Source organism: Pyrgilauda ruficollis, unplaced genomic scaffold (genome assembly GCF_017590135.1).
Source record: "Pyrgilauda ruficollis isolate IOZ18807 unplaced genomic scaffold, ASM1759013v1 scaffold119, whole genome shotgun sequence".
Lineage (NCBI taxonomy): Eukaryota > Metazoa > Chordata > Aves > Passeriformes > Passeridae > Pyrgilauda > Pyrgilauda ruficollis.
The window spans coordinates 1,506,743-1,532,947 of NW_024510210.1; the positions used below are offsets into that span (position 1 = coordinate 1,506,743).

A 26,205-nucleotide genomic window follows, 5' to 3' on the forward strand; every position below is an offset into this window, starting at 1 on the left:
TGATTTTACATTACATCCTAGATTATTTCTCACCATTATCTCCAGCCCTCTCTGTTCCCTGTAAAACATTTCTTCCTGTCAGTTTCTGAAAAGTCTTTAAACAATATTATGAAAAGAATCTGATAGTCTATGCTTCTAGAAACCAGTGTAGGCAGAACCAAATTCAAAAGCACTCCACAGGGAAAAAAAAAATAAAATTTCCTGGATCAATCAAAGCTTAGTTCAAGAAAGGGAAGATGCTGCCTTCAGTAGTCAGAGGAATCTACCACCTTGTGAAAGAGCACGAGGCAGCCAAGGCGTGCTGCAGAGCAAAGAGCAGATTCCCAGTGCCTGGCCAGGTTTATACAATCGCAGCTCAGGGCAGAGCTGTGCCCACCACAGAGCACCTGCATGCAAATGCCGCAGCCCCAGCTCAGGGGCTCCGAAGGGAACCACTTGCCATAAGTAAATGCACTTTGACAGCAGCTCCTAATAAGAGGAAGGAAATGAGGGAGAGAAAGAAAAGTGATAGGAGACAAAAGGACCTTATAAAACAGGGCTTTATTGCTTTCATTTGCAGCATTTTCCCTTTGTTCTGTTGAGCCTTCCAATTCCAGATACTGCACAAAAGAGATACCTGTCTAAAAAAGTTTATTTCAATCTGAAACTGACTTGTAAGATGCTTCACTAATTCAACAGCCCATTATCAGGAGTAACAATGAGCTACCTCTAATTAATTTGGTGCATCCTTTGCTTCTGATACCAATCAGATCAATATTAATGGGGAGTTTGTGCTCTCTCATTACAGCACAAAAAGGGTACCAATCTTCTCATGAAGATTTTTTGGACCATAAACTGTGTTTGAGGTCAGCATAGCTGGCTTCTTCCCACACCCTTTTTTTCAACCAGGATGGAAAAAATATATAATGATGTGCTATTTAGTACCTGGATAAAAATCTACACTCAGGCTGCCTACACCAAAAGACTGAAACCAGCTCAATATGAAGAAATCTCAGTCTAAGAAAATAAAGACTTTAGTAGCTCGCAGAGCTCAAATTAAACACTTAAATAGGTAACACTAGATATTTCTCATGCTGCCTCACATTTCTCTATTTATTTTTATCTGCAGGATCAGGCGTGTTAGAGAGGGAGCCTGGTAAGAATTGCCTCAGCCATCATTCTTGGTTACTTACATCTGTGGTCAATTTTCCACACTTTCTTCCATAAAAGGTAAACGAGGCACTGTACTTGCAACAGGATAATCTAAACAATATGAACAATGTTACTGTTGAAGACCATCTGGCTCATCAAGCACAGCTCCAGACTTTTAACTCCTTGAATAAAGTGTGGAACCCTGCAGTGGTTTGATTTTTTTTTTTATCCAAAATTCATTTTTAAAATGGTAAAAGTAGAGGTCCAGGAGACATGAGGGATTCAGACAGGGAGAAAATTCAGTTTCTGGTTTTATCCTTTTTGTATCTTATGTATGTTGCAATCCAGGGTACCTACAAACACTCAGACGTCACATTTTTCTATAAAAAAAGCCCTCCACGAGTAACTGGTATGTGTGGGGTTGGTGTTTCAGAGGGGAGACAAGAGGGTTAAGTATTTCATAATTCACTTCAACTTAATGGCCTGATTCTGCCACTTCTTAAAAGGTAATAAAAGTCAAAGAAGGGTCACCAGGAATTAGAGGAAAACAGGGGGGAGGGATAAGGGTGAACGCGACCAAAGAAGGCTTTTGCTAATTGTACACACAATTTCTTATCTGTAGATAAATTAACAAGGGCTGCTCTCTGGGAGAAGAACGAGAAAGCAGAGTAGGAACAAAACAACCTGGAAGAGGGCGAGCCAGCAGGGAGAACACAGCGATCCCCAAAGTCCAAAGAGCAGAAGAAGCACTGCAGCTGGCTGTGCCCCATCCTCCAGAGGCCAGCCCGTGGCTCTGTGCCTCAGTTTCCCCAGCCAGGCACTCCCAGGGCTCACCTCAGCTCCGGGAAGCTCTGCAATACAGAAGGGCAGCCAGCTCGTGGCTTACAGCACAACAGACACACAGGAGTTAAATATTCTTACACTCCCAAAAGGCCACAGACTTCGAAACACGCTTGGTTTTCAACTGAGCAACACAAAGAATTCGATTTTGTCATGGGCCTCTGTTCCGTTTTCGCTCAGCTCCCTCATTTCTCAGTTCTGTGATTTCTCTGTGCACAGAGTGGGTTAAAAAGCCCTGTAAGCATTGGCTGTAACAGGGCAGGGCTTTGGTCCTCAAGAGGGTTGTTATCCTCCAAAGAAGTTTTAATGGCATTATAAAAACCAAAACAAAACAAAACAATAAAAACATCCAAAACAAAACCAAAAACCCACAACCAACTGGTTGTTGAAATACTTCAATGCTTTTTATTTAATTTCTAAACATATTTTTGGAAAGGAAAGCAAAGAAAATGAATTAGACCATAGTTGGATTTTTTCCTTTTGTGTAAACACAAAAATTAATTTTCATATTCAGCGGTTCCTTGCTCTAAATTCTGCATCTTGCTTTAACTAGAAACATCAGCCTATCTGGTTTCTAGGTAGAGCACACACAGGGCTGAACCTTCCCCTACAGTAAGTTCTTCCAGCCACTCCCAAAAACATGTGCCCACAACCCTTTTTCAAAGTCTACTCTAATTTAGATCTAATTTTTATTGAAGCTAATATATCATAAGCCCACTGCAATATGTACTGACATACACATGCTGAATTCTTGGCTTACAAAATAATTTTAAGATGCAAGAAGGAATTTTAAAAATTATTTTTAAAGAAATTGTATTTAATATATGCTCATGACTCATCAATTGAAAAGAAAAAGCAATGTTACAGTAAGCAAGATCAGGCAGTTTTATGATTAATGGGGTCAAAAAGTTAGAATTCATGTTTAAAACTTTGGTTACTCACACTGAAACAATTAACCCTATCTAAAGAGCATCAGGCCCCAAAAAACAATGCAAAATTTCAGAAAGAAGCAATACTATGTTACAAAACACTTATTTTGGTGTGTGCTCCTTCCCTTCAAAAACAGAGCCACAGATTTCACCCATTTATCAAGAGATTCTCTGGGTGTAACTCTTCCAAAACAAATGTGGCATTGAAGCCTGAGTGTTCGAGCACAATGTGTAAACCAGGCTTGCCCCAATGGCTGTTTTGCTGCAAAAGCATCCTGTTTTCTGCTGTCCCAACTGGAAGTCCCTTTCCTCCTACCTGAGCTAATATTGGGATTTGAAAAATGAAAACAGAAGTCATTTGATCAACAAGGAATCTGCTGCATTCGTGACAGCACTGGCTACAAAAGCGCCTGCCAACTGCATCGTAGCTCAGAGAAAAATCATTCCTTTCACTTTATTTTGCTGCTTACTCGACTGAGTGCTCATGATAGCGAGAATCAAATGCACTGTAAGCAGCTCCTGGATTTTAATTAAGAGCATTCCACAGGAATAATGCTAACACGTGCTGAATGATAAACATATAAGCACTAATACTGTTCTGTAAAGCCTTAAATTGCACGCTCCGCTGCGCTGCATTTAAATCCTAGAAGACACTGGCACCAATTGCTGGGATTACAACTTTCAATTAAACCTACAACTAAATTACTGGATTTCAAACCATTTCTTTAATCCACACCTGTCTGCTAAGCCTTTCACCACATTCACACTTAATAACCCTTAACATTTTTCATCAAGAATGCTCAAAGGTCCTTCCAAATTTAATCCCCGTCATCGCTCCACTTCACACATCTGGAAACAGAGGCACACAATAATTAAATATCCCAAACTAATGCAGGAACCTGTGCCACTACCACTGCTTTTGAAAGGGGCAGCTGCACCTTGTTCCAAAGTTGTTGATCAATTTCACTCTCACATGACCATCATCTCTTGTGCAAGTATTCACGTGGCCTTATGGCAAATTATATCAGGAAAGAGCTTCAGATTAAAACTGAGGGGTAAAAGGAGTTACATGCATGTAAATGAACACAGCAAAGTCTGTAGCCATTATTTATGAGGCACCTCTAGGTGGGCGCCTTTCTAGACTTTTTCTAGACCCTTCTATATTGACTGAGCACAATGAAAGTCTACAGCTGCCTTTGAAAACCGCAGTCACATTCCCATCTAATTGAAAAGAGATAAAAGAAGAAAACAAAACAAAAATATTTTTCCTCCTGATTCAGGACTGTTCTCTATTTGAAAAAGTAATTAATTGCTTTTGTAAATAATGTTAAGGTTACTCAGACTAAATCTCATCAAGAAGCATTTAGCCAACGTATGAATTTCATATAGCAAAATACTTAGATTTTCTTAAAACCTCATGCCCGTACTCTTGTCCACACCACAGCTGAAGAGCTGCATGGATGCTGTGCATGGTGCAAAACGATGACACTGGGGAGAACTTTGCACCTGCATTTCCACACCTAGAGTGCTGTGCCCAGTTCTGGGCCACAAAGGTGCTTAGGGACCTGGAGCATCTCTCATGAGGATGAAACCCAAAGTCCCAAAGCTCTGGTGCACTCAGAGATTCTCCAACTCAGACATGTTGAGATTATTGAGAAAACTGGAGAACAGACAACTGGACAAAGAATCTGCTCAGCCACGCATACCCTCAGCTACTCTCTACATGCACAGACATCAAATAACTAATTCAAATTAAAGAAATCTAAGCCACATGCATATACACAAACACCTCATTCCTTTCCTGCACTCCTACTACATTCATTAGTAGCCTGGTAAAAAGTAGTCAATTGAACAAATATGCTCTGGGCATAAGACCTGTCACAAATCAAAACTATTGAGAATGATTCTGTCTTTCACCTGATGTTTGATATATTTCATTAGTTGTACACACCAGGAAGTAAATGGCCTGAATATTTTGAGAAGCGTGAACCTAACATGTATCACTTCTGAGGAAAAAAAATTATCCTCTCCTTTTTTGGTTGTCATTACCAAGTAGGTAGTAGTTTCCTGCAGATGAAATCCCTGAAACTGCTTTCTCTAGACTGTACTCTGTAGTAACTGCTTTGAAGCAAAAATAAAAATTCTTGGGCTGCAGCTTTTTGTGCAAAGGTTTCCATGTCAGTAACAACGTATGTAACACTTTTAAAGCCTGATGAACTAGAAGACAAGGAGGACTCTGCTAAACACAAAATCCCTTACAGTGCCTGGATAAAACAACTGAAGAAAACCACTGCAGCTGCTTGTACTGTCTCTAGGTTTTGGCATTCATTATTTAAGTTCAGTGGAAACTGTTCAGCCTTGAAGGAGACTGAGTCATGCACTTTAACTTCCAATTTCCTGCAAACAATCCATTAGTTTTTGGCAAGTTTCATACTGCACAGTACTTCTCTGAAAAGGGCAGCTCCCAAACTCTTCTGATTTCAGCAGCGTTTTTTCAGCTTAATGAAAGTAAAATTTGTACTTGTGCCCTTACAATACTGAGTGTGATCCCCACCTGAGGATGTCTGGCACACTTACCAAAGGCAGATGAATGACTTTGCTCAGAAAGATTCTTTTCAAATGTACTTGTTGGGACAAATCCTACTGGGCTGTACTGATGGGCATTTCTCAGAGCTTAAATGTGCACTGTTAAGTTTTACCTGACAAGGAAAGCAAAAGAAATATTTCCACACTACCTACACCTCTCCCAGAAGTGCACTACCTACTCTTACACTTCTCTGCTTTTATAACAGCTGAAATGAGCTACTTGATGTAAATGCTAATTCCATCATTTGTAGCTGCAATGGTTTTAAAATGTATCATTCCCTTCAAATATTTTGTCCCCAAGTAATATCTGAAATATGTCAGTAACTCAGAATGGAAAATAACTGTGGTATCTCCATCACCACCAGTTGGTAACTGTATATAAATGTGGTCTAGTAAGCAGGGACTAGTAAAATAATTCTTCCATCCCCACGATGCAATTATTTAAAAATGAGAAAAGAGATGAAAGAATCAACATAAATACATGTGCATACAGCTTTCAAAGTACTCAGTGGATTCCAAATCTCCAGTTTAGCTGACACAGTAGAAGAGTTTTCCATGTTAATTTTTTTTTTTTTTTTACTCTGTGCACCTTGCAGAGTGTGGTGCTGGAATCTCACATTTATCCACATTCTAAAAAAGCAACAGTAAACAGCAGCACAGATTTTCTCACCTCAGCATATCAAATCTCCATCTACACAAGGCAATCATAAATAGGTTGCACAGTTCCATACGTTTCATGTTCATTCAAGTCCTCAGCCCTCTCTCCTGGGACTGTCAGCAAGCATAATTTAATAACTAAGATGTGCAAACTGCTCCACTCTTTGTAAGAACTGACCCCACCTCATCCAAGGGATTTCACTTCAGTGATAAAACCATCAAACGGGCAGTGGCCATCATGGGAAAGTCCATATGCAACAATCTAGGCAAGGCGGCCTAGTAGCAAAAAAATTTACCAAATGTAGAAGTGAGCTCTAGAATGTTTTGAAAGGTTTGTTTGTAAGCATTTAAAAACACATTGTGACTACCAGATTTTACATATTGTGGGAACTTAAGTGGCTATGGCTGTGGAATTTAAGCTCCTAGATCTGTTTTGTTATTTGGGTGTTCAAAAAACACCTACCAGTTAAAAAGGAACAAGATAATAAAGCTCTACAGGTGCCTGCATTCCAGCTGAGAAAGTCCAACAGGTATTTCATTCCCTACTGCTGTACATGAGCACAGGCACACCTGACTCAAACAGCAGGTGCTTATTTCCCAGCTTCCTTTCCCAAGCTAGACTGTGCACAGGTATTGCCACTGTAAATAAGATACACAAAGATGGCAGACCGAAGTTGTAATAATTATTACTTACTGCTGAGGATACCTTCTTTTCTGCACAATTATGTGATGTTTCATAGGAACTCTAAGTTTGTATTATTTCTTGGTATGTGTGTTGCTATCCTCCACCTCAGAAAGAACTCTCTCCTACCTTGCTGAAGCCTCTGGGAAGTATCCCCAAAGACTGGTTAAAAGCTCAGACAATTAGCATAAGCCTAATCTCTCTCCTCTTCTCCTTCCTTCCTTCCTTCCTTCCTTCCTTCCTTCCTTCCTTCCTTCCTTCCTTCCTTCCTTCCTTCCTTCCTTCCTTCCTTCCTTCTCCCTCCCTTCCTCCCTCCCTCCCTCCCTCCCTTTCCTTTCTGTTTTGTTTTTTTTAATAGACTCTCATTTCCCCTCTTTTAAACATGTGCAATTTCTTGCAGCTTTCCTTAAGGCTGTCTGATAGATCCATTCCCTCTTTGCACTACATTTCCAAGCCTTAGCAGAGAATGTGCCTGATTTAGTCCTTAAGCTCTGCCTACTCTGACATGATCCATGTATGCACCTCTTTGAGCCATGAATGGTTCCTTGACTTGCATCCTTGACTGTCTCCTTGCACACTCATCGTCAGGGAGGGAATTAAGTGGTTTGTCAGACTGATCCCAAGTGCTCAGCATCTGAACAGCGTGAAGTTTTACTCCACTGAGTAAGAAAACATTTCCCAGAACTTCATTCCTCTAGCCATGATAAGTGCCTACATACAACTCTACTTCCCTGACAAAAGAATAAAATTTACAGACATTCTTATCTCCCTGGGATTTATTACTGGAACTGGAGTCTGATGGTTTGAACTGGGAAAGCCAATGAAGCAGAACTGGTACGCCAGTCATGCAGGGGTTAAGCTAATTTGTTAGTGCCCTTGCTGTTTCTTGCTGTCAGCCACAGTGCATCCACTCTTTAAATTTTGAAAAGAACGCCGACCTTTAATCTGTGGTATTAGTTCCTTTGACAAAATGGAAGATTATGTCTTTCTCCCACAAGCCTTCATGCGAAGCTTAGCCAGCTTCCATCTGGTCTGGCTAATTAAATGTAAGTTAACATTAAGTTAAGAGCCAGCTCCAGCCCACAGACCCGCTATTCTGCAATGGCAGATTTATTAATTGCCCAAACTATTTGAGCATTTAATACCAATTTTTGATTACTTCTATTTTCTTTGCTCTCTCATGAAAACAGGGAAATGTTTTTGAAGACATATTTGCATAATTTCAGTACAGAAACAGAAAACACTGAGACGTGCTAATAAGATTCTGAGCAGCCATAGCACTGTCAGGTTTTTTCTTCTGTATTTGACATGTTAATAAAGTACCATCATAACAGTGTGAAGGATCTGCCTATTATGCACAAGAAGTGGAATCACTGGAGCTGTACACTTAGAGCTGGCCCTGACCCACAATCTGGCCCTACATGTACTAAAACTACAGCCAGTTGTTGTATTCCTTATTCAGTCAAAACTTTCTTTGACCCTAATGGGCGTTCTGTCTGAATGAAGAACAAAGGGATTACATCTAATATGGGGAGCTAGTAATTAGAATCATGCCCACAGCTAACTTTTGATAAAATTAATTTGTAAAGATGAAAATACAAAGAATGTACAAATTCAAAATCGAGCTTTGCACTGTTTTAACATTAACTCTGTGTAGGTCTGGTACCTAATCTATTTCACTCTATTTAACATTAGCTGTTAGAGAAAAAAACTATACACTTCAAGACTTCTAAAATAAATAATACAACGAAGATAGATTTATAAATTTTTTTAACACCTGATATTACTTTGAGAAAGACTGTTATTAAGTAAAACATCTTCAACCTCTTAACCAAGCTTTCCTTATTGGGATAGAGTCAAAGATCACATTAAGAAATGTTATTTCTTCATATATCTATTTAATATAATTCCTGCTGTATGTAAAGCATATTTAAAAATTCAAACCCCAGGAAACTTCTATGTAGTTCACATATAAAAACCAACCCTCCAACCAAAGAACCCCAACAAGTTAAAAGTTCAGTTTCATATCAAAATCTAAACTGTACCAGGACTCACATCAGAGAGTTAAAAAAACAACAAAAACTGTGAATGGCACAAAGCTGCCTAATGGAGCAACACTAAACACAGAAATGAGGAGACCACTGCTTCCTTCCACTTCTTTGCCTGCAGAAGATCACATGAGAAAATCAATTCACCTTTTCTGCCTCAGCTGCCCAAGCAGATGGTGCAGGGAGAACAAACATTTCTCCTTTTCTGATCTCACCTTAAAATTCTCAGGTGTTTCAGTCAGATGAAGATGTTCCGTGTAAGGGCAGACTGTTAGCAGCTAATATTATGTTGGAAATAGCAACGGACAAGCAATTGCTTCTAAGAGACTCTGAAAACAAAACTGCTATTTTACAGGGTGCAAGGCCAACAACAGACACAAAGCACTTCTGACGGTGTCTGTTTATAATGTGGGGTTGATAAACTTATTCTGTTCTCTTATCTATCCATTAAATTATAATGACCTGTTGCCAAAAAACCCCAAACAACCCAAACCAAAAAGCCTCAATCCCTTCTCATTAAGCTTTCATTCTCTATTTTCTTACTTTACATCTGTGTTCTCACTGGGTACAGCAACCCTGTTTATTTCAACAGCTTACCCTGGGAATGCTGCTCTGCACAGAATTGTTACCTTTTACACGGGCAAAAGCAGAATGTTTGATAAAATCCACTGGGGGAACGCCTTCAAAAACAAAATACAAGACCCCGAATGCAATCTGAATGTACTGGTCTGACTCTAAGGCCAGACACGGCCTTGTGCTAGAGGCCATTAAGACGGAGCTCATTTTCAGAATAGCAGGCGCGCACTCAGGATCTGCTGAGCTCCATTCTGACACAGCAGCAGCCGATTCCTCTGCACTCGCTGCTGGCACTCGGGCGCTCACGCCAGCTTTCCTCGTCAGCTGGAGCCACCTTGTGCCCTACAGAGCACCTGCACCCAGCCGAGGAAAAACTGCTTACAGGCTGCCGCCTTCTGCATGAGACAACAACTCCTAAAAAACATTTATTCGGATTCTACATAAACCGTTTCGTTTGGGAGTAACCTTATCAAATCGGTTAAAGATGACTTATTGCGGGTAACTATTTCAAGTCGGTTAAAAATTAACAGGATAATAAAGCTGCAGATCAACTGGATACTGATTATTTTTTTTCCAATTCAACACACCACTGCAGTAAGGATTTAAGAGTTATGCAAGACACTAAGTCACTTGGAACACACGTGGTATAGTGAGGAATACCACCACTATTTTCCAGTTTATTACGTGTCCTTAGGTACAATTGAGAATCATAACAAAGCAGTGACAAGAATGCGAGACCACGAGCTGCTCTGCTGCCAGTTCTACTTTGCAGTCAAACAGCAAAGTCTCTTCCTCTGCAGTAATGAATTTGAGTGCACAGCATAAGAATGTTTAAAAGTGCTGCAATTCAGATTTGGCCTCTAGCCATGAAATTCTAATGCAGCTTTCAAACACGCCTAAAGTCAGAGTTGAATTTTTTTGGTCTCATTATAAAATAGGGATCACATGAATCAAATAGGTCTGGACAAACTTCCAGAGGCTACAGGGGCAAATTCTGACTTGGGGCCAAATCTACCATATTCCTGTTCTTTTATTCTGACAGGATCAATATCAAATGTGTTGAGGATCTGAGGGTACTGACCCAATAGGTAACTCCTTTCCTTCTCAAAGCAAGAGTGATATTCTTTATTCCAAGTGGGTAGGACAGATGTGATCACACCTTCTAACAAAATTAATACTTATCATTTAAACACATGAGATCTGACATTTCCTCTTAAACCTGAAAGCATAGGCTACAAAAACCCCCAAATAAACCACAAACTCCAAACCCCTGAACTACACAGTTACAACGAAAAGTGTTCTGACCTTTTACCATTCTTCTTCTTCATGCACTCTGACGACAAGTTAGGCATATCATCTTTTGAATTCAGCTCTGCAATACATTATACTGCATTTACTCTGAGCACTCTGACATTATCATTATCTTCTTTTGTGCCCAACAGCAACTGCAGCTCCTATAATGCCATTATTGTAATTAAGAACAATCTGAACCATTGACAGCATTGCCTCGTTTGCTCTAGAATCCCCTGTGCATTAGTGTTCTTCTAAACCAATATTTCACTATTAATAGTTTGCTACTTTAGTACTGCCTACGGTTAAAAAAAAAAAAAAAAAAAAAAAAAAATTAGGCCTCATCCTAACTCAGTGGCCAAAGAAAAAAACTGCTAAGAAAAAATAAATGAAAGGCTGTGCACTGGCCAACTGTTACACTTTTCTTTACATGTGCTGAAAATGGATTCACACCCTGCCAACCTATTCAGGCTGTTACCCAGGTGAGGAAGCTTATTTTGGCTTGCTTCAAAAGGACCACCTGTACAGATACAAAAGAAAACATCTCTTCTCCCACTAAATGTACCCAAAGTCTAAACTCTAAATGTACTCTGTCTAAACTCTCCCTTTCATTAATCCAGCTCACAGTTGGATAAGTAGGGCATGGCAATTTAGGCATTCTTGTCTGGGAAATTCTGACCTTAACTCCCGGCCCTGCAGCACCGTGCTGTGCAGGCTGCCTGCACCCTGTCCATGTGTTTGCTGAGGGTGATACCTGCCTGTCCCTGGGCCAGGAGAGTGCTCAGCCATAGCCCTGTGATCACCTAACACCCACCCTTCCACTACTGCAGTTCCAGGGAAACCATCAAGCGTGGGATAAAGAGCTGCAGGTGAGGTGGCAGGACAGCACTGACACATTAACATGCACCTCCCACAACCCAGAAATGGCCCCGTCATCAGAAGCAACTTCAATTTTCCCTCTGCAGTAAATCAGAAACTGGAGTGCTAAATTCTACCAGAAGAGAACCCAGCAATCATTACCTGCATGCTGTCTGAAACGGGACCATTGCTGGTAACGTGGAGTTTTAGGTATTTTTAGTAGATGTGAACACAGGAAAGCACTGTATGAAAATGACCAAAGAAACATGGCTAGTGGAAAAGAGCTGGTAACTCCCAAGGAGATTTAGACAGATGTGGTGGCAGACTTTTTCTTCTTGTGAACACATATTTCATTAAAAAATTATCAGCCTTATGTTAAAGGAATATTCAGGAAATTATAATGTTTAGGATACATTTGCAATTTTTTATTCTTTCAAAGCTTTTGCAGTATGAGATTGTATTTTTATGGCCGGGAAATCACTACTAGGCTGGAGCTGCTTCTCTCTCCACCACACCCTTCAATTTCTGCCCAGAGCTTCTGATGGGGAACAGTGCTCACTGACAATTGTTGCACCTCCTCTCCTCCTAAAGTCCCTTTTACCAAGTGGGATTTCATAGGTTTCACTATGAATAAAGGCTAATATCACCCATCACTAGATCAGTGCCACAGACTGCTCTACCACTCCACTGGAAGGGCAAAGAACAGCAGCAGCTCTATGCTAAGCAGGAATCAGAGAAGCCAGAGGGGCTTAAAGCGTAACTGCAACTACCACAAATGACTCACAGAAATTCATATTCCAGGTGTTTTCTTTCACAAAAATAATTATCTAAGGAAAAGTAACATATTGTCAACCACAGTACACTGTGTGCTGCTTGACACAAAGATCAATGAGGAGTCAGGAAGAGAAGTGCAAAGATTAAAAGGAAAGCAGTATTGCTAAGTCAGGACCTTTTGTATTAAATCCACATATATGATCAGAACATTTCATAGCACCACATGCAATTATTTCCCATGGACTACTACAAAACGGAAAGGAAACCAGAGCATTTGGAAGACTGTAGAGCCTTGTTATTTCAGCCTGCAATTCTTTAATATTTTGAGAAAGATCACTGCTTGATGAACAGTGGCACAGTCTAGAGCCAGGTGCAGGATTTGGGTGAACAGATGGTGGCTAATCTTCCTAATACAGCTCTGCCAGCACAACTCACTCTTGACCAGTCACATCCCTAGGTTTTTTCTGGCCCTTGGTTTTCTCTGGCCTGAGCACAGCTTTCCAAGGGGTAGTTGCAGAGTAGACTAAGGATTCACAAAAGGCTATTGATCTGATTTTGCTTTTGGTCCAAGACATCTTTTGTTTGTATTTCAGTTTGGTCACTAAAGTGAATTAACTCACTGGTGCACTCAACACACACGTACACACCCAATTCCAACAGGGACAAGGGTATTCAAGCCAAATAACATTATCTATTAGTAAGTATTAGCACACCAAGCAGAAAATGCATGATGGTACATGCGCTCCAATACAGCCACACACACAAGAGCAGCACAGGAACTCCTACGAGCTGGACAAGGCACACCGAACACACAGCAAGCAAACTACACCTTCAGCCCCAGCCCAGCCCCACGTCTGGAAGAGCTGCAAGTGAAAATGTGAAGCACTGCAAAATATCCTGCCTTGAAGCTCATCCTCTCTCAAGCAAAATGGAATAACACTGCTTCCATCACAGCACTGACTGCACCACCTGCAGTGTCAACTGGCCTCTAAGGATGTCTTCTTCTGGGCTTGCCTGCAGTTTAGCTGGTAAAACAGCTTATTGTTAGGGATACAACAACTGTATTTGAATAGGAACTGGTGTGGGGAGGAAAAGGAACAGGACAGAAGAGCAGATGGAAAAGCAACACAATTTTCTAAAATGATTTTCTAAAGTTTCACTTCACAAAGAACTATGTCTCTGCAACTGCTGATTTCACCCTCAACAACAGCATCATTTTGCTGAAAAAGACTGCAGAACTCTGGATTAAGTTATTTGGAAGCACTTGATCTCAGATGTAGTGACATAACAAACAAACTGGACTGTCCTTATCTTAATCTCTGTGAAAAAGGCAGAGAGGCCAGTACTAAACTATTTGTTCTGCAGGGAGAGCATCATTTAATGGTCGTGAAAGGCATTAAAGGAAGAAAATAAAAATTAGGATACATCCCAGAGATTCTGTCCAAGGGAGACTTCCAGAAGCACAGACCTGTATGCACTTACAGTAAAGCTGCCTTTAAGGTGAGGAGTTTCAGAAGATGTAAATCCAGTGAGAAATTTTCTCTTGGCCAGTCTTGGCCTCTAGGCCTTCTCTTACCTTCAGGGCAGATTCCTTTAAATGCTAAGGGAAACATCAGAGTTCTAAAACTCCAGATGCTCTTGACAGCTCACTCCCTTCACTGAGGATGAAAACTTTATCCTCAGCTGAGTACCTCACACTTGTTCTACAGCATTACTCCATTATATCCACCTTCACTCTTCACTCAAACTGGATATATGTTTTTATGAGGATGATCTAAGGGAATGCAATCTGGAGACGTAAAGGAAAAATTAGCACTGAAACAAAAGTGCATCAACCTGAGCTGGTCCCTAGCTGGTTTTGGTGGGTTTTTTTTTTTGGGTTTTTTTTTTTCTTTTCCATGGCTCTGTAATCTGAAAGCACTGACTGGAGGCTCTTCAACCAATTGCTCAATGCATGTTTATTTTTAGCTGAAACCTCAGCTCAGATGATTAAGGAATTATTTAAATGGGAAAAAGTCAGGAAATAAAAGGCATACTTCTGTAGCAGCTGACTTGCCCACATAATTTAGGCTTTTGCAAGTCAAATGCAAAGACAGAGTTCAATGGCTCTGCTGCCCTCATGCAGGTAGTCAGAGAACAGTAGAATTCATGGCTGCTCTGGGTCATCAAAGCCCAGGGCCCTGGTACCTGGCAGAAATGCCTTCTTTACAATACTAACAGGAAAGGGCAAACCAGCAGAATTTGGTATAAGCTTCATAACAGCTTCATAATGCTAACAGATGTCACAACAGGTACTTTATGATTTCTGAACACAAGATGTCTCTGATGGCCTACATGATTCACACATGGGCCACGGGAGACCAGTGTAAGTAAGATCCACCCAGACTCATTTTTAGCCCCCACCCCCTATTCCTTTTAAAAAACATTTCTGGCATCCAAAACACCCCACAGCACTAAGTTTCAGAAAATAATCATTCACAGTGTGGCTCTGTGTTCCATTCACACACATCCCCTCCCTGCATGCATGGCTCCTCCTGCTCCAGTGAGCCACCACCACGGGCTCCTTTGCCTCCTCCCTGGCACTGCTGTGCTTTGTTCATCTCAGCACTGCCAGCACATTGCTCACCTGTGTGATCCAGCCCCTCTGCACCTGCTGGGAGGCACTCACATGAAGCAGGCACGCACACACTCAGCTCTACCATGATAGCCTGACTCTGGATATACACTCCATAACATGTCTGGCAAAACAGCTGGCACCTGGGACTCACGTGTTCCTGCAGATTTGAGCTGTACATGAAACACACGGACCAAGCATAACTGGACTGGGCCCTGCACAGATATTTGGTTGAAACAATGAACTTTTAAGAATAATTTTAGGATTATCTTTTACTTTTGAGATTCAGAAACGCATTCACAATATTTTCATGTCTTTCTCTGAACCAACTGGAGCCAAAGGCTATTAAAAAAGGGGGAACAAAGAAAGCTCCACTCAGGCAGAGCCTGGCTGGACAGATGCTGAACAGCCTGAAGCAGGGCAGAGCTGTCATCCACATTTATCCCTGGGAGCTGCATCTGCAGGGCCACTGCCATCCAGCCAAAGCAACAGGAGGGTGTTCAGCTTTCAGAGGTAATTCTCTTCCTTTCCACTGAAGCAGTGAAGTGACAACAAACAAAGCAAGTGCACCTCCCCTCTATTTTTCTGTTTGTTGCACTTCTGCTCCTTCCACAGAACAGAAGTATTTTATCTACTTAAGAGACCCTGCTCCAAGGCAGTAATTCCTTTAACGGTGATGCTACCAGGTTGTGCCCAGCATCACCAGGGACACAGAAATGTGTGGCACAGAGCACAGGGCAAAGATTCTGATCACATTCCAGTTGCAGCCAGTGAGGTTGATGGAGAAACATGCTCATGTCAGACAGCAAAACCAGCTGCTCAGCCACTCTGATGGCACTGGAAAGCCTAGGGGTGATGTACTGTGAAAGGCACAATGGGAGAAGCATTAATAAGAGTGACAATAAAGCCTTTCCCTTTCCACAGGAGACACCACATGCCATCCTCTAAACACCAGTATGAAACTAGCACCCAGTGCTTCATTTTCATCATTCATGCCATACATCAGCAAATACGATGGTAGGACACAGATCAGTTCTTCCAGCTCGTGCTTTTAAATACAGCATCAGGGAAGAGCAGAGGAAAAGAAAAGCCTGCAGAGTGTTTCAGCCAGCCAAGAATCTCTCACAAGAAACAGACGAGCACAAACATCTACTGACACAAAAACGAGTCACTTGCAATTGCTGTGCAGTAAGTTGCAGAAACAGGTCCGAAGAAAATGAGTCAATTAAAATCCAGCAGAACACTTCTTCTGCATCAAGAAACAAATTTATTTCATTGGAAAAGGCCCAGAACAAGACCAAGGCATGATCTTTCCCTCAGTGAGCCACACAGTAAAGTATTTTACTCATGGATTGCAGAAAGACATTTTATGTTAAGCACCTGAAAAGCTTTCATTAGCCTACATTTACTGTTACTTTGTATTCTTAGATTTTTCTGATTTCATATTATTACATAAAATACATGAAGTAAAGATGAAGAAAGTTAAGGTTCTTATCAAAACCCACCAGAATTTACAATATTTTACACTGTTAACATACTCTTCCCTGAGGCACACAGAGAGGCACACTGCCTACCCCACATACCAAAACTACATCAAAATCAAAACAAGACAAACACAAAAAGAAGAAGTATCGTAAGTGGAGGACAGCAGAAAATTCATTCTTTCTCCTGCCCATCAACCCCAAATAAAGTAGGCAGAAGAGCAGTCAAATTACTGAAATTGATGTCACATCAATTGGAAAACTGACTGAGCCCATACAATTGCTCTCCACCAAATTCATGGGTTCAAGCTGTCTGTTTCCCATCTGCTCCTCTGCAATTTAAGCAATTCTGAACTTCAGTCTCTGTACCCAAATGTGTCACAGATTTATCAGCATGTCAGGGGCCAATTCCTTACATTCTCCACTAAGGTAAGCTATTAGGGGGAGCAAATTTTCTGTGTTTATAATTGCCAGGCCAGGAAAATTCACGGAGGACAATCACACACGACCTTAGTAAATCCACCATGAAAAATTAATTACATAACACAATCTCCCACCCCGCCATCTTTTTTAAAAAAGGCCATTTTGTTCTCTTCTTACATGTGTTTAAAGACATGTTTAGTACACATTACAGAATACTGTAACAAGCTTACAAAAAAATCTAATTTGTGGGCTTTTTTTTGCTCATATGATGAGCTCCATCATCCATCTGAACTCCTGATAGATGAGGACCAGGATCCTTCACTAGCATATATGGGGTGGCCAGTCTTTAAATGCTTTTCAGCAATGAAGGGGAAGGAATCTTATTAAAAACCACAAACAACTGCACACCGCAGTTCAGTTTGCAGACAGGCTGTCAAGTATTCTAGTCTTTGTTCACAGTTCTCTCACCGCCTAAAAAGCTAATTTAATTAATTCCAAACATACTTAATAATTTGTAATTTTGCTACCTTAACAGAATGTATGCTCCATTTAAAAATGCAGCTGCAGATGCTCTCACAGGGAAGACCAAAGTACGATGTTCTCATGCTGGAATTACACCACTGGTGATGAGATGTTGTAAATGAAAACCAGACTATGGCTCTGCATGACAGACAACAACATAAACAAATCGGAGCTCTAAATTCCAGATTTTATCAAATACTCTCTAATATTTAATGGCAATGTATTTTCCATATTAACATGTGTCTTATGGTATGACTAATCCCTGCTTACATCATGTGTGATATCTCAAGTATCTCAGGTTATTCTCTTTGTTTTGGTCAATAACTTTTAACTCTGATATTCGAGAATTCATTTCACTTGTCTAGACTACCCTCCTCTCTTCCACTGGTGGACCTCTTACCATTATCAAGAACTTTGAAATGCATAAGCAAAGGTTTGCTATATTTTATATATATATTTATGCATATAAATTAATGTCAATACTGATATTGCATTTTATGTTGTATTAGAAACTATTTTTGCTACACCTAAAACTACATAAACTTTACTCTCTTCATAAATAATCTGCATTACTCTTCATCATAAAGTCACTTCAGATCCTAAAGGATTTTAATTTGGTGAAGCATTTTGGCACTGGCTGTGTTGTTGGAATATACAAAAATGCAGTTTTGACAACAATCAAAACACCTGTTGATGACAAAAATACAAAACTCACAGATGTGTAATTGTGTATCACCTACAAGAGTTAACTACATATATAGCAGAGATGGTACTAAAGTGAAACCAGCATAGTCCCTACAAGAGATAAAACATTTTTTACATTATTAAAAACCACAAGTTCTTAGCCCTTGTGGTAAAACACTGGAGTAAATCAGTATGCCTCTGTTCTCTATGTAACAGCAGAATTTACACCAACTGAAAGACATGGACATTTTCAGTTGTCCCTCTTTTATCCTGACTTATACTGAACATTTTCCTATACACCTTGGTGTAAGCAGTTGAATAACCACGTGCACTTCTAGGACCAAGACTCACCTCCATAGGAAACCTGCCATAGGTTGGTTAAAGCAGGAAAAAAACACACCAAAGCTCAGATCCTAGATGAACAAGCAATCTGACCTCTGAAATTCCTAGCCAGGCTTCAAAAACATCTGGAGCCCTACAAAAATGATCAGCACAACTTAAGATGGAACCTATGTGGGCCACAGCCAGCAAGGAACAATGCTCATTAGTAGTTTGCAAGCTTGTATTTATTTTTAGCAGAGAAAAAATTAGGAAGTAAGAAAGAGGACAGGCTTCACAGTAAGCCTGAAGCCACCTGAAGGTGTTAAAACCCATAAATCAATAAACAGAAAGATAAGATAGCATACTATCAGTTTCACCTCTATATATGCTTCCACCAGAGAAATGTCACAAATACACACCCAAGTGGAAAGGACACTAAGGTGAATTTAACACAATACATTTTTGTCCACCAGCAAGTAACAGTCCTTACAAAGTTAATAAAAAACCCCCAACTCTCTAAACCTTTTGGGAAACATGACAGACATGGACAATGCAGTTTCAAAATTTCAATATGAAATTTTATATGAAATGGCAGGTGCAGGTTTTTATCAATAAATGTAATACATTAACGAGAAGTATACAGAATACACAGAATACGCATTTTTGTAAGATTGCAAGATAGTGGATAAAAGTAACAGTTTGCTGGAGAGCTGTGACTTCAGACATCTGTCACTAAGGAAAAAAGCATTTAACAGCAGAAACAGCACTAACGACAATATAATGGACATACCCAAACTGCCACAAGTAGGCTTACTTAAAGATCTCTAAACATACCTACAATAAGGACTCATCAAGGAAGATTCTTGCTAGTTCAATGTTGCTAATAGTCACAAATACAGAATAATTTTTAAAAGCAGGTAATTAATGGAGCTGTCATTCTTTACTATTTCATCTGGTCCATCTGCAATGACCAGAAAAAGCCAAATAATGTGAGCACAATGGTGCAACATGGATTTAATTGAAAAGCAAGGCTGTACATCACAGAAAGATGACGTGATAGTTACAGAATGAGGAGCTGTACTCTCCCAAGTGGTGTCATCCGTGTCCACAGCACTGGAGCTGCTCTGAAACACTGCGTGTCTGGCTCCAGCGCCAGTGCACGAGGAGCAAGGGACTGCTGAGCCTCATACCCTTCTTCACACTCACAAGCAATGAATTTTGCTTGAAAAACTCTTTTGAAGTGACTGTTACGTTGGCTCTATTTGCATCATATTTAAATTAAGTTCAGCTGTGAAAACGATGGGTGAGCGAGGTTAAATTCCAATTCTCTCTCAACTCACGGGATTTCACACAGGAAAATTCAGTGGGGGGTGGGTATTAATTCGCACGTACGGACAAAGAACCAGACTGTTGCACATACGCGGCGTTCTGTAAAGGCTCGCTGTCGGGAGGCAAAGCTCTTTTGCCCAGCACAAGGACAAGCTGCGTTCCGAGCCGCTGAGGAGCGATCGCTGCTATGGAGCTCGTGTCAGGGGAGTGCATTACAGAGCGCGGTGTGCTGACCACGCCGCACACCAGCACACCGCGCTGTGACTCACACAGGGCCGCGGCACCGCGTTTTGGGTGTCCGCACCCCAACTGCGGAGCCAAGTCCCGCTGAGGGAAAAAAAAAATTCCCGGGCGCTCCCAGGCCTGCGGGGCCCGCCGGCCGCCCGGCCCGCTGCGGGCAGCGCTCCTTCCTTCCGTCCTTCCCCAGCCGGGCCCGCAGGCGGCCCGCGGGAGCGGCCCCGCACACAGATCCCGCCCTCCCGCTCCCCAGAGCCTTTTCCTCTCCCCCTGTCTCCTCCCTCCCTCCCCCCACAGTAAGGTAACTCCCAGGAAATATGCAAACCTGTTAATTTTTACCTTCTTTGGCTTTTTTCCTCCTGGCCAGCGTGCCGCCGAGCTTGCCCAGGAAGGAGTCATCCTTCTTTCTGGAAGGGGGAGATTTCGGGGTGGGGGACTTGGGGGAAGAAGGGGACTTCTGCGGGGAGGTTGCCATGCTGGGCCAGCCGCTGCCGGCTGTGGGACGGAGCAGACGGCTCCGAGGCCGCGGTGCCGTGGGAGGCTGTTCCCGGCTCTGAACGGAAGCGGAATTATTTCAAGCATTTGAGGCAGCTCCTGCTCCGCTCTCCCGGCTCTCCCGCTCCTTCCCTCCCTCCTCCCGCCCTCCCTCCCGCCGGGGAGGGCCCGCTCGCCTCGCACGGCTCCCGGTGGCCCCGGGCGGTGCGGGAGCCGCTCCGCTCCCGGCTGCGGCACGCTCGGCCTTGGGGGACCCGAGGGAGCCGGGGGCACGGGGCAGCGGCTCGCCCCTCGCAGGGGACTCGGGCACATCGGGGGCTGGGTGGGTAAGTGACCCAGGGTAGGGTGGTGCAGGAGGTGCCAGTACCGTGGGTGCCGAACGGTGAAGGTAGGTGTGGACACAGTGCCACGGCTCACACCGTCCAGCTCATCCTCAGCTACTCCAGGGTGAAGGGCCTGAAGGATAGCAGGGTCACAATGCCAGCAGATGTTTCTATGTTCTGTGCACAGCACCGATAGAAAAACAGAATCACGGTCAGAGTTGGAAGGGGTATTAAAGATATTCTAGTTTCCAACACACTGCCATGGGCAGGGACACCTTCAATTAGACTTGATTGTTCAAAGCCCCATTTAACCTGGCCTTGAACACTTCCATGGATGGAGTGTCCAGAGCTGCTCTGGAGAGCTTGTTCAGAGCCTCACCACCCTCCCAATAAAGTGTTTTTTCCTAACACCTTGTCTAAGCCTACACTTCTTCAGCTTAAGGCTATTTTCCCGTCTTCTGTCACTACCTGCCCTTGAAAGACGTCCCTCTCCAGCTGTCCTGTGATGCCCCTTTAGGAACTGTAAGGCTGCTAGGTCTCCCTGACGCATTCTCCAGGCTGAACAACCCCAACTTTCTCAACCTGTATTCATGGGAGAGGTGCTCCAGCCCTCTGAGCACCTTGGTGATCTCCTCTGAACATGCTCCATCAAGTTCATCTCTCTTGTGTTGGAGGCCCCAGATCTGGACACACAAAAGAACTTAGGAAGTAATAAAGTGTCCCTAAATAGTTTCCTGCAAGTTAAAGTTCAAGCTTACTACAGACATTCCAGTGTGGATAACATTTTGCAAAGCTCTTGGCCTGCAGTTTTCAGCAGTGTCTGTGGTGAGAAGCAGCGAGCATCGTCATATCCACTTCTACAAAGCAAAACAACTGTTGTAGTCAGACCAGTATAAGAACCCTGTGGAAGGAAAGGTGACTTAACATGATAGATTGCCTACACCAACCCTGCTTTGATTTGCAGATGAGCAGCTTAAGGGAAATTTAAAACAGATAATTTGCTGTGACTGGTTCAGGAGGCATCCAGGAGTGGAACAGCATTAATGTCATCTGGATGCACTACTTTCACTTACCACTTAATCACTTGATTAACAATTCAGGCAAAAAGCCACACACACTTCATGCAAATATCTAGCTATCCATTAGGCATAATAAGTGAAATGAAATTACCATGAGGATATTTCTAAATCAGCTAATAATTGTTGTGTTTTTACAAGCTGGTAACATTGGTTAGCTGATGAGGGATAGACATCAATGTCTATTTGTTGCATGCAGTTAGTATGTGCCCTGGATAAAAAGCTCTATTCATCCATCCTGCCAGCAGTTATAAGCAAGAATGAGCCCAAGGCTTAGCACAATCCTTTCCTTACATTTGCTCTCTGGTTCTAGCACCAGTTATTGTCTGGGGCCTCTGGTCTACGAATTTCAGCCCAAATTTCACGCATAGTTCTCTTTTTGCAGAAGTGCTGCTTATACAGTATATGTATCATTTTAAATAACATAATAAAAGACAGTTTCAAAAGGAGAAATACATCAAGCACTTTTTAAAATATGCTTGTAAATCTGTGGTATTTACAAACAGAGCAGTGACCCAGCTGAATCTCCATTTGGAGCCAAATGACTATACAAGGATGTCAATATAAGATTTTGTGGGCACAGCAGAAGAGAGAACATTTTGGTAAGCACAAGTGCACTTGCCTTTGTACCCCTGTGTTTGTGGTAAATACAGAAGAAGCCAGATACCTCACAAAGAGCAGCGGGTACTGGGCTGTGCAGTACAGGCTAGTCAGAATTCAACATGCATTTGCCAAGTCTCTCACAAAACTCTTTCTCAACACTCAATATATGTAAATGAATTATAAATATAGTATTACTTATTTGATAGCCTCGTGAACTATGGGAGTTGGACATCACAAGGGGAAAAAATTAAATGAAACAATGTGTTTAAGATGAACTTTATCAGATCTGGAAACTCAAACACTGTGTGCTTTAAGTAATGATGCTAAAGCAACAGCCAGATACTAAGTTTATAGTTTTGATTTTGGGATTTCTTTCAGGATTTAGTAAATAAGTAAAAAAAAAAGATTTGTGTGTAACATTAGTGCAGTATTTTTCCAGTTGTGTTGTTTCTCTTTGAGGATAGTTAAAACATATTCCCCCTGTATCTGAAATTTAGAATTACATATGCTACCTTTTTTTTTCTTTTTATGTAGGAATATATATGAACATATAGCCTTAAAGTAATACTGTATTCATCACAAAAGGCTTTATAGATATACACAAAGTCTAAGTTATGGCCTTAAATTAATATTGCATTAATCACAAAAGGCTTTGTAGGTATTCACAAGGTCTGAGTTCTGGCAGCTATGGGCATGGAGTTTGCTCTGCTCTATATTTGACAACAGAATACTTCCAGGATCATGCTCCACGAGCCCAGCACAGGACACAGCAGTCAGCAGGCTGCTGTTCAGGCTGGCCCTGCGGCACCTGGCGTAGAGAAATGCGGAGCAGACCACGAGAGCTCTCACCACGCTCCCTGTCAGTGCCTTGTTCGGCCAGATGAGCCAAACATTACATCAAATTAATTGTATCCTGCTCACATGTGTACTTTTGCCAGGCAATAAAAGGTGGCTAAGTCCCCTCCCCTCCACCCTTCAAATAATTCTCATTCACCTGCATATCTGTCCATGCACAGCTGTTTTTTATTTCTTTTAATATGAGACTCAGAATGCTCAGGAGCAGAGTTTTACTTTCCCAATGAAACAGAAGAAGCAAGGTATATAATATCCCAACCACGGGCTAGGCTAGCAAGAAAGAGCAGCCAGCATGGTTAAGGCTGTGCAATAAATCATCCCCTTGCCTTTGAGTATTCCCCTATCATTTTTTCTCCTAGGTGGTAGCTCTGCTCCAGCCTTTTGACCATTCGGTCATTTAAAGAATGGAAGTGGAATTTTTAAAACTGATTTATCATCTTGCTGCTACTGCTGTGCTTGCCTACAGGAACACCCTTTGCTGGCTTCAGGAGGAGGAGAACTAGACCAAAGTCTACAAAGTCTACAAAGTTTTATTTTCCTAAGCACTGTGCTTTCCTAAGCCCTGTGCTGACCTGCCAGCTCTGTGTGGTGAATTGCTGAACGTGCCCACCCCTCCCTGAGTTAACAGCACAGTAAAGGGGCCTGCTTGGCACAGAAGGTGTTTCCACCCCATCTCAATGTGGCTGCCTTAGGACAGCAGAAAGCATCGTGTCAAGGATAAAAGGCTCCAAATTTTCATAGCCAGCATCACCTGAAACTCACACTTGAGGATAAATTTCTTTCCAGCTCACAAGGTGAGATTAAGATTGGACATATTTTCATATGCTGGAATTTAAAGCACAGCTGTGATTTCTACTCTAACTTCTTTGGTAAAAGAATATTCTGTTTAAATAATATAACAAAAAAAGATTGTTTCATAAAAGTAAGAGAGTATTTCCAAACAGATTCTTAAAACATGCAATGAATTTTTGTTGTACATCAAGGAGCAAAACAGATAGACTAAGATGCGATGAGGAGAAATGTACATGAAAGATAAAAGAGAACACGTTGTATACAGCCACAGAAGTGAATAATGTGAAAGCTTCAGAGGAAAGAAAGTGGGTGTAAAACTTTTTGGTAAAATGGGAACATCATCCTGGTATTCCCTACTTTTGGTAACACGTTGTTATCTCAATTAGTTATTTACAAAAACTGGGCCAAGTTTACTTGCATTTGCAACTGTTCTTCTTGAGACAGTTTTAGGAAAAAATCAGTATTATGATTTTTTTTTCTTAAGAAGTTTCAGTTGTACCCTTTGTTTGGGTCTGTAGTTATGTAACACAGGTATGTTACACAAATATTCCAGCAAGCACAATACTGGCATGCAGGGCTATCAGGTCTCTTCATAGTTCATTAGAAGCAACAGAAGAAGCCACAATTTTTCTCATAAATATCAGGCAAAGAGATCTGGGTGAAATCCAGCAAATACCTTGCCCATCATGAAGTGTTTGCCAGGGCCCAGGCTCCTGAGATGTGGCTGCCATGAAGACTGAAGGAACTGCATTTGCATGCTACCATGGCAAACCCATTGTGCTAAACAATGCCAAAATGTGCAGTCCATGCAAAGCCCAGCAGGGACAGCTCTGAATCTTAATAGCAGCAAAGTCGTAAAAGATACACAGAGTTTCCTATCTGCTATGCCACATCCTGTTACTTGCTCAAATGTATCTTTCTGGAAATGACTACTAATGTGAAAATCTCTGTTGAAATCAGACATGCATGGGCTACAAAGCAGAAGTTTCAAGGCACAAGACCTCTAAATTTGTTTCCTATGGTCAAACACACTGCAAATCCAGTCAGGTGTCCCTTTGCCTTGGAGACAGATGGATTGGTCTTGATTCAAACAATGATTTACAAAATTGTATTCCCAAGGTTTTTATAGAATCACAGAATTGTTTAAGTTTGAAAAGACCTTTAAGATCAAGTCCAGCCATTCAGCCAGTACTGCCAAATCCACACTAAACCGTGTCCTTAAACACCAACTGAGTTTCTTTGGACCTATGATCTTTTGAAGAGGGGACAAGGAGGGTGTGTGCATGCACTGAGATTAGAAGAGCCTCAGTAAATTCCTGTGGTGACATTTCTATTCTGCTCCTGGGACAGAAAAGTCCACAAGATGGAAGGGAAGGGACATGACAGTGAAAGGAAAATCTCAGTTCAAAGATGCCAGAAATTACATTGACCTGTGAAGAGAAGCTGTCCTGTGAGGAGGAGAGACCTATCAATCAGTCCAGAGTCACTGAGGAGGGGACAATCATGCTGGCCCCAGGCTTGCTTATCCTCTTCTCTCCTCTGGGCAGCACATTGTCTTGGTCAGTAAGACTCTCCCACTGCTAGAAAACAACAAAATAAGATGACCTGATAGAGGGAAAGTTAGTGGCATTTGAAAATTGACAGTTAACAATTATGTTAACATAATTGACAGTTAACAATTGCCAACAATAAGTTGGCAATTATGATTTTGATCACCATTTTATCTACACTTCTCCTCTGATTCTTCAAGGAGCAGTTATAATTTGTGTGTCAAGCCCAAGGAAACCAGCTGGTGAATTCCTGTGTAAGCATGTGTGGAAGTTGTTGGTCTCCTGGGGTTTGTAATCTCTTCTGTTAGAGAAGCCCCCTAACCTCAGAGTATCATTATTTCTGAACTGCAAAAGGAATCTGTGCACTGCAAGATGCTGTGATTTACTTACCAGTACATGAGTTCAGAAGATGATTTAATTTCTTAGCTAAAGATCTGTCCTCGTCACACATTATTGCGCTGTAGGTGTCAGTGGAAAGAAATTTCTATTGAAATTATCCGGGGACTTCAAGAGTGAGCCCAAATTTTAT

The 26,205-nt window shown here is 41.7% G+C and overlaps 1 protein-coding gene across 1 annotated transcript in view; it reads right to left on the minus strand.

Moving 5' to 3' along the window:
* The window catches only part of PARVA (parvin alpha), a 62,546-nt gene extending 41,950 nt beyond the window's left edge, over positions 1-20,596 (minus strand). Inside the window, exon 1 of the mRNA XM_041485650.1 lies at positions 20,322-20,596. Coding sequence (XP_041341584.1) covers positions 20,322-20,457 — 136 coding nt within the window. The 5' untranslated portion in view covers positions 20,458-20,596. The remainder of the gene's footprint in view (positions 1-20,321) is intronic.
* Between the last annotated feature and the right edge of the window lie 5,609 nt (positions 20,597-26,205).